At 44.1% G+C, this 16,684-nt stretch overlaps 2 protein-coding genes across 6 annotated transcripts in view; both read left to right on the forward strand.

Annotated features, from left to right (window-relative positions):
• Positions 1-11,670, forward strand: part of LOC135564584 (pleckstrin homology domain-containing family A member 5-like) — a 61,776-nt gene extending 50,106 nt beyond the window's left edge. Inside the window, exons 12-16 of the mRNA XM_065009950.1 lie at positions 9,050-9,319; positions 10,132-10,290; positions 10,636-10,658; positions 11,087-11,235; positions 11,555-11,670. Of these exons, the coding sequence (XP_064866022.1) occupies positions 9,050-9,319; positions 10,132-10,290; positions 10,636-10,658; positions 11,087-11,235; positions 11,555-11,670 (717 nt within the window). The remainder of the gene's footprint in view (positions 1-9,049; positions 9,320-10,131; positions 10,291-10,635; positions 10,659-11,086; positions 11,236-11,554) is intronic.
• Positions 11,671-14,953: 3,283 nt separating this feature from the next.
• LOC115109746 (zinc finger protein aebp2-like) overlaps positions 14,954-16,684 on the forward strand; it is a 56,310-nt gene continuing 54,579 nt past the window's right edge. For 4 of the 5 annotated variants that reach the window (XM_029635041.2, XM_065009877.1, XM_065009878.1 and 1 more), the window contains exon 1: positions 14,954-15,666. In XM_029635041.2, the coding sequence (XP_029490901.2) occupies positions 15,032-15,666 (635 nt within the window). In that variant the 5' untranslated portion in view covers positions 14,954-15,031. The remainder of the gene's footprint in view (positions 15,667-16,684) is intronic. The other variant, XM_029635042.2, reaches the window with a different exon arrangement.

Genomic DNA, 16,684 nt, shown 5'->3' on the forward strand with positions numbered 1-16,684 from the left:
CCATATTATGGCAAGAACAGCTCAAATAAGCAAAGAGAAACGACAGTCCATTATTACTTTAAGACATGAAGGTCAGTCACTCCGGAAAATTTCTTTAAGTGCTGTCGCAAAAACCATCAAGCGCTATGATGAAACTGGCTCTCATGAGGACAGCCACAGGAAAGGAAGACCCAGAATTTCCTCTGCTGCAGAGGATAAGTTACAGTTACCAGCCTCAGATATTGCAGCCCAAAGTAACAGACACATCTCAACATCAACTGTTCAGAGGAGACCGCGTGTATCAGGCCTTTATGGATGAATTTCTGCAATGAAACCACTACAAAAGTATACCAATAAGAAGAAGAGACTTGCTTGGGCCAAGAAACACGAGCAATGGACATTAGACCGGTGGAAATCTGTCCTTTGGTCCAAATTGGAGATTTTTGGTTCCAACCGCCATGTCTTTGTGAGACGCAGAGTAGGTGAACGGATGATCTCTGCATGTGTGCTTCCCACTGTGAAGCATGGAGGAGGAGGTGTGATGGTGTGGCGGTGCTTCGCTGGTGACAATGGCTGTGATTTATTTAGAATGTAAGCACACTTAAGCAGCATGGCTGCCACAGCATCCCATGTGGTTTGCACTTAGTGGGACTATCATTTGTTTTTCAACAGGATGACCTGGCCTCCACAGTCACCCAACCTCAACCCAATTGAAATGGTTTGGGATGAGTCCTACCGCAGAGTGAAGGAAAAGCAGCCAGGTGAAGCTGGTTGAGAGAATGCCAAGAGTTTGCAAAGCTGTCATCAAGGCAAAGGGTGTCTACTTTGAAGAATCTAAAATATATTTTTATATGTTTAGCACTGTTTTGGTTACTACATGTTTCCATATGTGTTATTTCATAGTTTTGATGTCTTCACTATAATTCCACAATGTAGAAATAGTATTTTTATTAGATAAACCCTGAAATGAGTAGGTATGTCTAAACGTTTGACTGGTACTGTACTCAGGTATCATTTTATTTCAAAATAAAAGTATTTTATAATAGAAACTAGAGGTCGACCGATTATGATTTTTCAACACCGATACCGATTAATCGGGCAAATTTTTAAAATGTATTTGTAATAATGACAATTACAACAATACTGAATGAACACTTATTTTAACTTAATATTATACATCAATAAAATCAATTTAGCCTCAAGTAAATAATGAAACATGTTAAATTTGGTTTAAATAATGCAAAAACAAAGTGTTGGAGAAGAAAGTAAAAGTGCAATATGTGCTATGTAAGAAAGCTAACGTTTCAGTTCCTTGCTCAGAACATCAGAACACATGAAAGCTGGTGGTTCCTTTTAACATGAGTCTTCAATATTCCCAGGTAAGAAGTTTTAGGTTGTAGTTATTATAGGAATTATAGGACTATTTCCCTCTATACCATTTGTATTTCATTAACCTTTGACTATTAGATGTTCTTATAGGCACTTTAGTATTGCCAGTGTAACAGTATAGCTTCTGTCCCTCTCCTCGCTCCTCCCTGGGCTCGAACCAGCAACACAACGACAACAGCCACCCTCGAAGCAGCGTTACCCATGCAGAGCAAGGGGAACAACTACTAGAAGGCTCAGAGCGAGTGACGTTTGAAATGCTATTTAGCGCACGCTAACTAGCTAACCATTTTACTTCGGTTACACCAGCCTCATCTCGGGAGTTGATAGGCTTGAAGTCTTAAACAGAGCAATGCTTGACGCACAACGAAGAGCTGCTGGCAAAACGCTCGAAAGTGCTGTTTGATTGTTTACGAGCGCCTGCTTCTGCCTTCCACCGCTCAGTCAAATACTTAGATACTTGTATGCTTGTATGCTCAGTCAGATTATATGCAACGCAGGACAAGCTAGATAATATGTGTAGTTAACTAGTGATTATGATTGATTGTTTTTTATAAGATAAGTTCAATGCTAGCTAGCAACTTACCTTGGCTTACTGCATTCGCGTAACAGGCAGGCTCCTTGTGGAGTGCAACGAGCGAGAGGCAGGTCGTTATTGCGTTGGACTAGTTAACTGTAAGGTTGCAAGATTGTATCCCCCGAGCTGACAAAGTGAAAATCTGTCATTCTGCCCCTGAGCGAGGCTGTCCACCGTTCCTAGGCCGTCATTGAAAATAAGAATGTGTTCTTAACTGACTTGTCTAGTTAAATAAAGGTATAAATAATAATAAAAAAATATAATAATAATAATAATAATTCGGCAAATCGGCGCCCAAAAATACCGATTTCCGATTGTTATGAAAACTTGAAATCGGCCTTAATTAATTGGCCATTCCATATGCACAAAAAGTTTATTGCCCTCAAATTGTGTGTACACATTTGTTTACATCCCGGTTAGTGAGCATTTTATCCTTTGTCAAGTTTATCCATCCACCTGACAGATGTGGCATATCAAGAAGCTGATTATTATACAGGTGCACCTTGTGCTGGGCACAATAAAAGGCCACTCTAAAATATGCAGTTTTGTCAAACACCACAATGCCACGGACGTCTCAAGTTTTGAGGGAGTGTGCAATTTTATTTTATTTCAGGAATGTCCACCAGAGCTGTTGCCAAATAATTGAATGTTAATTTCTCTGCCAACGTCGTTATAAAGAATTTGCTGGCCTCACAACTTCAGACCACGTATACCAACGCCAGCCCAAGACCTTCACATCCGGCTTCTTCACCTGCGGGATCATCAGGTGGGAGGGAGGGTGGAGCAGAAATGCTCAGAAGTATTTCTATCTGTAATAAAGCCCTTTTGTAGTGAAAATCGTGTTCTGATTGGCTGGGCTTGGCTCCTCAGTGGGACTGGCTGGCTCCCAAGTAGGTGGGCCTATGCCATCCCAGGCCCACACATGGCTGCGCCCCTGCCCAGTCATGTGAAATCTATAGATTAGGGCCTAATTTATTTATTTCAATTGACTGATTTCCTTATATGAACTGTAACTCAGCAAAATCTTTGAAATTGTTGCATTTTGTGTTTATAATTTTGTTTAGTATAATATGAACTGGATGCTGTTCCCTGTTTTGCTCTATGACCCCCACAAGTGTCACAGGGGACTCGTCTGAAGGTTAACCCATACAAATCTGGTGTGTTATATTTGCTCATTGTGAATGTTATTCGTCAAGCTCTGTTATTCAAAAATTTCAGAGACACAAAAAACAAAGCATGTTACAAAGAAACGCTGCTACGTTTTGATGTGTGGGTTGTCATTTGTCAGGGAATGGTCCAAATTCACGTTTTGCCACCCCCATTTCTATGATGCGTGCTGGCTAGCCAGCTAACTAGCTGTGTCAGAGTACTTGACGGCGTTCACTGAGGTTTAGTGCTCCCTAGAATCCTTGAGACGTCGATACACTAAACCCTAACCCTTACCCTAACCATAACCCGTAACTAACCTGAATCCTAACTCTTACCCTAACCACATTTCAACTTCAATGGGGTAGGGACACCCAAGTATCCCGAAATAGCAGGGACAGTTCACTGACACAATGCTTGAGGCTAGAGGCAGCGATGGTCCAGTGGCAAATTTTGTGATGGATGTTTTTCTTTTCAAGTGACAACTACCAGAAATTCCCTGGCTACAGCCCTACAATCAACAAAGAAATTGCTAAATACCAATACATAGAAAATGTCCTATGTCATTGTTTTCCAGCTGCAGAGAATGAGGCAGCTCAGTCTTCAGAGCCTAGGCAAATTTTGGGCTGGAATCAGTGCAATTCATCATCCTTTCACTAGAGCATATTTCAGGTGCTCCTAAAATTTATGCAATGTTTATATTAATGTTATTTCCTCTAATTTAAGAAATCATATTTCTGTTTTAAACACAATCCATACAGATGATTGTTTTCATTCCAGCTATAATAATAAAATATTGGTTGTCTGTGAATATTTCCACTGTAAAATCAGAAACGTATCAGTTAAAATAATCCCATATCGGTTGCGCTGTATATATGTGTATTCCTGTATGATGTGCAGGAGTTAGTTTTTTTGTTATTGGCAAGGGGGGTGTGGTATGTGCTTGTAGTTGTACAACCTGTTTTAGGCTATTTGTATGAACATTTTAATTAATTAATTAATAATACACAGCTGTTTTCAAATACAGTCTATGCCTTTCTAATTTAATTTAGCCTTGGCAAGAACATTTTAATTAATAAATAACTAAACATGGCTGTCTACAAACTCAATAATTCACCTCTAGATTACTTGTTTGGGCCAGACCGTGGCCTACTCAAAGTGAGCCGCTGCTGTTGGGAAGTCAAAACTGTCCACTTCCTTGGAGCAGCTTGCGATGCGCATCAGCGTTGTTACTTTGTCCACAAAATGTGCAATTTTTGCAGAGAGAATCTCTACTCGGCGGGCACACTGGAAACGGGTAAATCAAAATCACACATTTTGCCCAGTCGGGGTAGACTTATAATAAACAGTACCAGTCAAAAGTTTGGACACACCCACTCATTCCAGGGTTTTTCATTATTTTTTACTAATTTCTACATTGTAGAATAATGGTGAAGACATCAAACTATGAAATAACACATATGGAATCATGTAGTAACTAAAAAAAAGTGTTAAACAAAACAAAATATATTTTAGATTCCCCAAAGTAGCCACCCTTTGCTCAACATATGTGGGAACTCTTTCAAGACTGTTGGAAAAGCATTCCAGGTGAAGGTGGTTGAGAGAATGTCAAGAGTGTGTCAGAGCTGTCATGAAGGCAAAGGAATGCTAAAATATAAATATATATTGATTTGTTTAGCAATTTTTTGGTTACTACATGATTCCATATGTGTTATTTCATAGTTTTGACGCCTTGAATGAGTAGGTGTGTCCAAACTTTTGACTGGTACTGTATAATGTACTAAACATTAGGAACACCTTCCTAATATTGAGTTGCACCCCCTTTTCCCCTCAGAACAGCTTCAATCCGTCAGGGCAAGGACTCTACAAGGTATTGAATGCGTTCCACAGGGATGCTGGCCCATGTTGACTCCAATGCTTCCCACAGTTGTGTCAAGTTGGCTGGATGTCCTTTTGGTGGTGGACCATTCTTAATCAAATCAAACTTTATTTGTCACATGCGCCGAATACAACAGGTGTAGGTAGACCTTATTAACGTGAAATGCTTACTTAAATGCCCTTAACCAACAATGTAGTTCAAGAAAGAGTTAATAAAATATTGACCAAATAAACTTAAGTAAAAATGATAAGAATTAACACATTAAAATAACACTAACAAGGCTATATACAGGGGGTACCGGTAACGAGTCAATGTGCGGGGGTACAGGTTATTCGGGGTCATTTGTGTATGTAGGTAGGGGTAAAGTGACTATGCATAGATAATAAACAGTGAGTAGCAGCAGTGTAAAAACAAATGGTGGGGTCAATGTAAATTGTCCAGCAATCTTATGGCTTGGAGGTAGAAGCTGGTAAGGAGCCTTTTGGTCTTAGACTTGGCTCTTCGGTACAGCTTGCCTTTCGGTAGCAGAGAGAACAGTCTGACTTGGGTGACTGGATTGTCTTAGACAATCTTTGGGGCTTTCCTCTGACACCGCCTAGTATATAGGTCCTGGATGGCAGGAAGCACTTGGCCCCGGTGAGGTACTGGGCTGTACACACTACCCTCTGTAGCGCTTTACGGTCAGATGGCGAGCAGTTGCCATTCCTGGCGGTGATGCAACCGGTCAGGATGCTCTTGATGGTGCAGCTGTATAACTTTGAGGATCTGGGGACCCATGACAAATCTTTTCAGTGTCCTGAGGGAGAAAATGTGTTGCTGTGCCTTCTTCACGACTGTCTTGGTGTGTTTGGACCATGAAAGTTCGTTGATGATGTGGACACCAAGGAACTTGAAACTCTTGACCTGCTCCACTACAGCCCCATCGATGTTAATGGGGGCCTGACGGCCCTCCTTTTCCGTAGTCCACAATCAGCTCCTTTGTCTTGCTCACATTGAGGGAGAGGTTGTTGTCCTGGCAGTGTCTGACTTCCTCCCTATAGGGTGCCTCATTGTTGTCGGTGATCAGGCCTACAACCATTGTGTCGTCAACAAATTTAATGATGATTTTGGAGTCATGTTTGGCCACACAGTCATGGGTGAACAGGGATAAAAAGATGGGGCTAAGCACGCACCGCTGAGGGGCCCCAGTGTTGAGGATCAGCTTGGCAGATGTGTTGTTGCCTACCCTTACCATCTGGGGGCGGCCTGTCAGGAAGTCAAGGATCCAGTTGCTGGGGGAGATATTTAGTCCCAGGATCCTTAGCTTAGTGTTGAGCTTTGTTGGCACTATGGTGTTGAACGCCGAGCTGTAGTCAATGAACAGCTTTCTCACATAGGTGTTCCTTTTGTCCAGGTGGGAAAGGGCAGTGTAGAGTGTGATTGCATCATCTGTGGATATGTTGGGGAGGTATGCGAATTGGAGTGTGTCTCGGGTATCCAGGATGATGCTGTTGATGTGAGCCATGACCAGCTCTTCAAAGCACTTCATGGCTACCGACGTGAGTGCTAATGCATGTTATTCATTAAGGCAAGTTACCTTCGCTTCCTTGGGCACAGGGACTATGGGGTCTGCTTGAAACATGTAGGTATTACAGACCTGGTCAGGGAGAGCTTGAAAATGTCAGTGATGACACTTGCCAGTAGGTCCGCGCTTGCTTGGAGTACATGTCCTGGTAATCTGTCTGGCCCCCCGGCTTTGTGAATGTTTACCTGTTTAAAGGTCTCACATCGGCTACTGAGAGCATTATAGAGGGCAAAAAAGTATTTAGTCAGCCACCAATTGTGCATGTTCTCCCACTTAAAAAGATGAGAGAGGCCTGTAATTTTCATCATAGCTACACTTCAACTATGACAGACAAAATGAGAAAAAAACAAGTATTTGGTCAATAACAAAAGTTTATCTCAATACTTTGTTATATACCCTTTGTTGGCAATGACTGAGGTCAAACGTTTTCTGTAAGTCTTCACAAGGTTTTCACACACTGTTGTTGGTATTTTGGCCCATTCCTCCATGCAGATCTCCTCTAGAGCAGTGATGTTTTGGGGCTGTTGCTGGGCAACACGGACTTTCAACTCCCTCCAAAGATTTTCTATGGGGTTGAGATCTGGAGACTGCTAGGCAGCTCCAGGACCTTGAAATGCTTCTTATGAAGCCACTCCTTCGTTGCCCGGGCGGTGTGTTTGGGATCATTGTCATGCTGAAAGCTGATAGAAGGAGGTTTTCACTCAAAATCTCACGATACATGGCCCCGTTCATTCTTTCCTTTACACGGATCAGTCGTCCTGATCCCTTTGCAGAAAAACAGCCCCAAAGCATGATGTTTCCACCCCATGCTTCACAGTAGGTATGGTGTTCTTTGGATGCTACTCAGCATTATTTGTCCTCCAAACACGACGAGTTGAGTTTTTACCAAAAAGTTATATTTTGGTTTCATCTGACCATATGACATTCTCCCAATTTTCTTCTGGATCATCCAAATGCTCTCTAGCAAACTTCAGACGGGCCTGGACATGTACTGGCTTAAGCAGAGGGACACGTCTGGCACTGCAGGATTTGAGTCCCTGGCGGCGTAGTGTGTTACTGATGGTAGGCTTTGTTACTTTGGTCCCAGCTCTCTGTAGGTCATTCACTAGGTCCCCCCATGTGGTTCTGGGATTTTTGCTCACCGTTCTTGTGATCATTTTGACCCCACGGGTGAGATCTTGCGTGGAGCCCCAGATCGAGGGAGATTATCAGTGGTCTTGTATGTCTTCCATTTCCTAATAATTGCTCTCACAGTTGATTTCTTCAAACCAAGCTGCTTACCTATTGCAGATTCAGTCTTCCCAGCCTGGTGCAGGTCTACAATTTTGTTACTGGTGTCCTTTGACAGCTCTTTGGTCTTGGCCATAGTGGAGTTTGGAGTGTGACTATTTGAGGTTGTGGACAGGAGTCTTTTATACTGATAACAAGTTCAAACAGGTGCCATTATACAGGTAACGAGTGGAGGACAGAGGAGCCTCTTAAAGAGGTTACAGGTTACAGGTCTGTGAGAGCCAGAAATCTTGCTTGTTTGTAGGTGACCAAATACTTATTTTCCACCATAATTTGCAAAGAAATTCATTAAAAATCCTACAATGTGATTTTCTGGATTTTTTTTCTCTCATTTTGTCTGTCATAGTTGAAGTGTACCTATGATGAAAATTACAGGCCTCTCTCGTCTTTTTAAGTGGGAGAACTTGCACAATTGGTGGCTGACTAAATACTTATCTGGCCCACTGTATCTGACCTGAATCAAGGTTGGTTCACACACCAAGTTTCCTGGATGAAAACTTTCAGAAACAGAGACTTACTGAGACAACGATGTATCTGAAACAGAGACATATCTGAACTATCCAATAAGACATTTTCATCTTCCGTTTTAAAACAGTTTGCTACGTGTACCTTGAGGATCAGACCCTTTTTAAAAAATGTTTGCCTAAAATGACATACCCAAATCTAACTGCCTGTAGCTCAGGACCTGAAGCAAGGATATGCATATTATTGATACCATATGAAAGGAAACAGTTTGAAGTTTGTGCAAATGTGAAATTAATGTAGGAGAATATAACACATTAGATCTGGTAAAAGATAATACATAAATTTGGGGGGGGTTATTTGTTTTTACCATCAATTTTGAAATGCAAGAGAAAGGCCATAATTGTCACGATCGTCTAATGAATGAACAGACCAAGACACAGCGTACGTAGAGTTCCACATGTTTAGTCAAATGAAACTCACAACAACAACAAAGAAGAATAAAGGATACGTGAAGCTCAAGCCGTGCTCACAAGCAACTACACAGAAACAAGATCTCACAAAACACTGTGGGGAAATGGCTGCCTAAATATGATCCCCAATCAGAGACAACGATAAACAGCTGCCTCTGATTGGGAACCATACCAGGCCAACAAAGAAATAAATGCACTAAATCATCCACCCTAGTTACACCCCGACCTAACCAACATAGAGAATAAAAAGGCTCTCAATGTTCAGGGCGTGACAGTACCCCCCCCCCCAAAAGGTACAGACTCCGGCCGCAACACCTGACTCTATAGGGGAGGGTCCGGGTGGGCGTCTAGCGTCGGTGGCGGCTCCGGTGCGGGGCGAAGTACCCACTCCGCTTGTGGTTTCACCAGCATCGGTGGAGGCTCTGGTGCGGGACTTTGCCCCCGCCCAGACCACGGGTCCGGCCATGGTTCCGGGTAAAAGCCGTGCCCAGACAGGGCCCCGGCGCCGAAGAAGGTTCCTCCCATGGAGCTGGACCGTGGACCGTCTCAGGAGGTTCCGGACTGTGAAACGTGGACTGGGGACCGTCGCTTGAAGCTCTGGACTGGGGACCGTCGTCTGAAGCTCTGGACTGGGGAGGTGCACTGTAGGCCTGATGCGTGGGGCCGGCACAGGTGGCACCGGACTGGTGACATGCACTTCGGGGCGAGTGCGGGGAGCAGGCACAGGACGTACCTGACTGGGAAGGCGCACTTGAGGGAGAGTGCGAGGAGGAGGCACAGGACCTACCGGACTGGGGACACGCACTTCAGGGAGAGTGCGAGGAGGAGGCACAGGACGTACTGGGCTGTGGAGGCGCACTGGAGACCTGGTGTGTAGAGCTGGCACAGATGGTGCCTGAACGATGACACACTCCGCACGGTGAGTGCGGGGAGCTGGCGCAGGACGTACTGGGCTGTGCAGGTACACTGGAGACCTGGTGCGTAGGGCTGGCACAAATTGTACCGGAACGGTGACACACACTTCAGGGCGAGTACGTGGAGGAAACACAGGATGTACCGGACTGGGGAGGTGAACTGGAGGCCAAATGCATGAAACCGGTGCAGATGACACCGAACTGGTGTCACGCTCCTCAGCACGCCCACACTGCAGCACTCTCATCGTCACCACCTCTCTCCTGAATCTTTCATCGAGTTCCTCCTTCGACTCGCTGACGCTCTCTGGCTCATGCTAATCACATTAGCCTACGTTAGCTCAAACGTCCCGCGCGCGGGGGGGAGGTTTATCCTGTAGAGGTTTAATGAAAAGAACCCAGGGCTCATTTAATTTCCTGTAATAGGTAGAATTTACAATTAAGAGTCATATGTTGTGTTCCAGAACCGTCGTCAGCGTGACGAGGTGATGAGCAGTGACATCCTGGAGCTGGAGGCGTCAATCAGAGAACAGGAAGTGTTCAGAGAGCAGGAGACACCTGCCGAGGAAATAGCACGACTCAAAGAGGCCTCGCACACTGACCACTACAACATGGACAGAGAGGTAGGAAAGGGGGGGGGGATTAATGTCTGTCACCTGGTCCCAAATCATTCCCTTCCCCTTGGCTCTAAGATCTGTAGATCTGAATGGTTTGGATTGGTATAAGCAGTGTAGTGGTGGAGCTTACACCATATCGCTTCAACCTTACCGTATTAAAGCCCTCATCGCCAAATACAGGTACTTTTCGCTTTGTCCTTGACAGTTTGGTTGCAGGTACTATGGTGGATGTGCATTCAGACCAACACAGTACAGTTTGGCTCAGCTTGGCTCCTCAGTAGTTTCAAAAGGGTATTACTGTGGTAAAGAAACGTGACCTAGGACTCAACCACATCTACTTATCTTTCCCAGGTATCTGAATCACCCTGTGTAAGGTAATTTATTACAGCTGGTCAGGGTTGATGTTTACCAGTGCACAGTACACAGCAAATACTATATACAGTGTAGAAAGAGAGTTCTGTGTAACTAGTGCTCTCTCCGGAATAGCTGGATATCAGGACAGGCAGGCTCAAATGAGTCCCCACCACACATGCTTCCTTCCTGGTCAGTGCAGATCAGTGCATAGAAAAACCATGCTATTTTCCATTAGCTACATTCTACATTCTAAATATCAGACACAAGAAATGAACCAATTTGAAGTGTGTGTGCGTAACAAACAAGGTCATCTGTGTCTCAGTTCTTGGTAAAAATGGGGAAGGTTGTGGCTGTGGGTTCAATCCCTGGCGAGATCAAACTCACATGTACTCACTATACTTTGTCCCTTTGGATAAAACAGTCTGCTAAATGCCATATGTCTGCCCAGTATGCAGAATGTGCTCTCACCTCCCAGTGGGGTGCTGAGCCCAGAGGAGGAGGCTGAGGAGGAGGCTACAGATCAAGAACAGGAGAAGATGATCAACATCTCCTATGAACTGGCTGCTGAGGCTTCCAAACGCAGCAAGCTGGTCGCAGGTACAGTACAGCACATGACAGTATGAAGTATGGGAGGAGGTAGAGCAGGACCAACTAAACTAAATGACAAAGATGGCGGAGATTAGACCTTTGAATCACAAATTATTGCAATCCTCTTTAATCTGTCCAGTTCTTTTTATAATAAGCGATCCATGATCATCCTGCTAATAGCAGTATTCATTTGATTTAGATCAAATGTATTTCCTTTACTTGTTTTATCATTCATTAACTTCCCGCAACTTGTTTGTATTTGCCATTGTGTGTGTGATTATGTGTGTATGGTCCACGTGCGTCCTGTGTGGTCCTGTGTGGTTTGCAGTGCACAGCTTGTCCTCCTCCTCACCTTTTCCTGAGCCCCAATCTTCCTCATCTCCACCTCCTAACACACAACCACCACCCCAGCTCACTGATGGGTCCCACTTCATGTGTGTGTAATAGGAGTGGCATCAGTAATTGTGTGTAGGATTGCCCGTAAGAGCCTCCATCTCTACACAGTCTCTCCTCTCTGTTCAGACTCTCTTTACATTTGCCGCCTCTCAGGCTTTCAATTGCTGTCAACATTTTTGGCATAAATCTTTCCAACTTTTCTCTCTCTCTGTCTGACCTGTCTCTCTCTCTCACACAATTTTTATTTTGCTCTTTTTATTCTCTCCCTCTCGTTTTAGCCCAGGCCCTGGCTTCAGTGAAGACCTACAGGTGAGAGATGTGACACAGAGAGATGAGGAGGCTCCTGTTTGCTGTAAAGAAGACCTCTACACAAGGACATGATACACCCAGCACAAAGTGTAGACCAAGAGAACTGTACTCGACAGACAGATAGTTGGACCACGCCATGAGCTGGGCCTTATATGCTGTCTTCTCAATCTATGCCTCAGTGTGACATCACATCCTCCTGTGCCATGGTGTCACTTCCCGTGATGTCATCACCCTTTGACATCATCACCACCACAATCTCCCCTCTCCCTCCCTTGCCCCATGGGATCACAACTTTGCAACAAAAAACACAATAATAAGACATCGATACTGTTGTTTGCTGTTAGAGTAGTTATATGGACTGAACCCTTCTGTGATGAGGATGGCACACTGTTATGCCATTGATTCTTTCATAGTTTAAGAGTTCCACTGTTCAGCATTGTTTCATAACTCTTATTGCATTTCAATTCATATTTGAGTTCGTATTGAGTTTACATTTGAGTTTAATCACAGAATTACCCTCAATCTACACACAATACCCCATAATGACAAACCAAAAATAGGTTTTTAGAAATGTTTGCAAATGTAAAAAAAAAAAGAAAGAAGGAAAATAAGGAAATTTACATAAGTATTCAGACCCCCACTCAGTGGTTTGTTGAAGCACCTTTGGCTGCAATTACAGTCTCGAGTCTTCTTGGGTATGACGCTACAAGCTTGGCAGACCTGTATTTGGGGAGTGTCTCCCATCCTTCTCTGCAGATCCTCTCAAGCTCTGTCATGTTGGATTTGAAGCGTCGCTGCACAGCTATTTTCAGGTCTCTCCAGAGATGTTCGATCAGGTTCAAGTCCGACCTCTGGCTGGGCCACTCAAGGACATTCAGAGACTTGTCCCAAAGCCACTCCTGCGTTGTCTTGGCTGTGTGCTACGGGCCATTGTCCTGGTGGAAAGTGAACCTGGTCCTGAGTTCTCTGGAGCAGGTTTTCATCAAGGATCTCGCTGTGCTTTGCTCCATTCATCTTTCCTTCGAGCATGACTAGTCTCCCAGTCCCTGCCACTGAAAAACATCCCCACAGCATGATGCTGCCACCACCATGCTTCACTGTTGGGATGGTGTCAGGTTTCCTCCAGACGTGACGCTTTGCATTCAGGCCAAAGAGTTCAATCTTGGTTTCACCATCAAACTAAGAGTCCTTTAGGTGCCTTTTGGCAAACTCCAAGCGGGCTGTCATATGCCTTTTACTGAGGAGTGGCTTCCGTCTGGCCACTCTACCATAAAGGTAGAGTGCCCCCCCCCCCTTAAAAGATTTAGATGCACTATTGTAAAGTGGCTGTTCCACTGGATGTCATAAGGTGAATGCACCAATTTGTAAGTCGCTCTGGATAAGAGCGTCTGCTAAATGACTTAAATGTAAATGTAAAATGTAAAGGCTTGATTGGTGGAGCGCTGCAGAGATGGTTGTCCTTCTCGAAGGTTCTCCCATCTCCGAAGAGGAAATCTGGATCTCTGTCAGAGTGACCATTGGTTCTTGGTCACCTCCATGACCAAGGCCCTTCTCCCCCAATTGCTCAGTTTGGCCATGCGGCCAACTCTAGGAAGGGTCTTGGAGGTTCCAAACTTCTTCCATTTAAGAATTATGAAGGCCACTGTTCTTGGGGACCTTCAGTGTTGCAGAAATGTTTTGGTACCCTTTCCCAGATCTGTGCCTCGACACAATCCTGTCTTGTAGCTCTACAGCCAATTCCATGGCTATGTTTTTGCTCTGACATGCACTGTCAACTGTGGGAACTTATATAGACAGGTGTGTGCCTTTCGAAAGCATGCCCAATCAATTGTATTTACCACAGGTGGACTCCAATCAAGTTGTAGAAATGACATGGTCATTATAGAGTATTGTGTGTAGATTGTTTAAATTCATTTTTTTAATTTGAGAAAAAGGGTGTGACATAACAAAATGTGGAAAAAGGGTATGGGTCTGAATTCTTTCCGAATGCACATCCATAACAAGCTACAATGCTATTATTAGAGTTGGGATATGAACATTTGCATATGATCTGTTGTATATAATGTTAAATGTTTCTGATATTACACAGTGGTCATTTGGTGGTGGTTACTATTCTGTCATATAGAGATGTATTGAAAATGATTAGTATTTACACCTAACCATCCTAACTGAGGGCTGTTAGACAATACACTATTGTATTGAACAAAATATGCCACATGTAGCACATGGGGATGTTGGAAACTTCCTTCTCAGCCTTCCTTCTCAGCCTTGAGTGTCCCTCTTGCATCGCCTCGTTAGCTAGCTTTTGAGGTGGCGTGGTAGCTAAGAAGCTTGTGTACAGCAGTACAGTGTGGTTGTGCAGAGGTCCCAAGTTCACGCCAGGTAAGGGCGAATCGGGAGGAAGTGGTCCTCACTAAACAAGCAGCGTGATGTCCTTTACACACAGATAGTGTTTTTTTTTTTTTTTTACTTTCCAGTTGCTTTGAGAACAATAAGAAACTCAGGCACAGGTGATCTTGGATGATCCATAAACAACTGAATGGATCTCAAACCAACGCTGAAGTTGTGGCCTAAGAGGTAAAACTGCTTACAGGAGACCATTATGAAGGTCTTAAAAGTGATCACAATCTGCATGTGTTTCCATATGATTTTAAATTAGATGTTGGTCGTTTTTGCACTAGGCATATAACAATGGAATGTCACTGGTATAGTAAGGAGAAGTTCAAAGGAAACCCCTAGAACGGAAGGTTTAAAATTAGAGCAATGGCTCCCCCGTGTGGTCACAGATAACAGCTCTGGATTGGCGTACTGCTACCCGTTTTTAGACCCGTGATTATAAACATTTGCAACTGAGATACAATTGTGCAATGTATCGGCGATTGACCTATCCGTTCAATCTCAAATATCTGCAGGCAGCCTTGCAAACCCGTTTCTCACACACGTGATTTGTCAAGGAGCGAAAATATGACGTCACTATTTATCCCCGCCCCGCTACGCTTCTGTCCAATGTGTACACCAGGCCAGTCGTGCGACAAATGACGATGGGCAGTACAGCAATAGCTGTGGAAATCGTGAACGTAGCCATTGGTGTTCTGCAAACATGGCTACCGATGCTTCTGAGTTGGAGACTCCCGTATTGAGCGAGGAAAACAGCGAAATGCTTACAGAAAAGACCGAAGAGGAAAAGCAGAAATATCCAGAAGCAGTGAAAGATGAGGCAGGTGATAGCTGTGTTGATGCACCGCTGAAAATTGCGGAAGCGGTTGAGGAGTGCGTGCAAGACGGAGAAGTAGGGGATGCGAAACCTGCTGCAGAGGAGGCCGTGGCTGTCGGAGCGGTAGCGGCTGCGGAAGCGGTAGTGGTGGTGAGAGTGGCAACAACAGTCGCAGCAGCAACAAGGGACGCGAATGATGACGTGGTGGTGGGATGCCAACTTGCCAAATCAGAGGAAGATAGCCTGGGCCCGGAGGACGATGTTGATACCAGTGATAATGTTTTTGACGATACGGTAAATGGAATAGAAATGAAACCAGAAGAGCCGAGAGAAGAGCGCCAGTTGCCTGTTATAGTGAGTTGCGTGAAAGGCAAACCCACCAGTGAGGATGCCCCGGAGTCTGCGGAAGAGAAAACAAACACAGGAGGCGGGGGGCTTGCGGTTGGGCACAAGAGGAGAGCCAGTGTAGAAATGTCATCCTCGGACGGAGAGCCACTCAGCCGGATGGATTCAGAGGACAGGTTGGTTCTTCTAATATGTCTAGACAAACATCGGCATATGTTTTGATTTCACACTCAGCTAGAACCCTAATCATATTGAGTGAATGTGCGACCACGAATACTATAAGAAAAGTTTTTCTGCGAAAATGCTGGCGCATTCATGATCCAGTACATTGTATCCAATGCCCTCTCTTCCATGCCACATCTTATGCTAAAGAAATGTACTTAACCTATTTTGCTTCACAAATCATTTCTATGTAGGCTTCATTCGGGTGTGGATTTTGAAGCCCAAGGCAGAGACAGACCAGTTTATAACTATCAAAATGTATTCCCTTTTAATGTCAGTCTCAGCCCAGAGCTGTTTGGCGCTTGAAATTCCCATCACTAGTAAAGTTCTTTACATCACCACATAGAAGACAAGGAGGCAGGAAAATAGATAAGGGGAGAAAGAATATTACTCTTTTAAATTTATTTGATATGATTATTAATACATTATATTTATTGTCTGGGCCCCTCTTAGGATCCTCTTAAGTGCTGCTTGGTGTGTGCCATTTTGTGATTAAGGCTGCTGAGGTTTTCTGCCTGAGTGGTGATCTTCATCAGGTCTGTCCTGTAGTGTTGGGTCTTATCCAGATTTCCATACCTTCATACAGTGCCTGTGTCATCTTGCTGGGATATACGGTATTAGCGGTAGTTCACACAAGGGGGAGCAATTATTATTATTTTTTTAAGCCCCAAAACTTCACTTACCAGAATATGTGGGTGAGCGCATCTCCATCTAGCTGGGAGTCCTTCAATCTTTCTACTTTGACTGAATCGAGTTATCCATCCGGCTATACACACACACACACACACACACGTAAATAAGAGCCGAAAGGTGAAAACAACTTCAGGAGATGAAATAACGTTTTGAACACATCAACAGCGTCATTGTGCAAAATAGTATGCAGCATCATCTGGATATGTGTGCAACAAAAGTTCAACATTCACCTTCTGCTACCATTTCTGTCAAGCCGTCTACACAAGCCGTCTACACATG

This window comes from Oncorhynchus nerka, linkage group LG25, assembly GCF_034236695.1.
Source record: "Oncorhynchus nerka isolate Pitt River linkage group LG25, Oner_Uvic_2.0, whole genome shotgun sequence".
Classification (NCBI taxonomy): Eukaryota; Metazoa; Chordata; class Actinopteri; order Salmoniformes; family Salmonidae; genus Oncorhynchus; species Oncorhynchus nerka.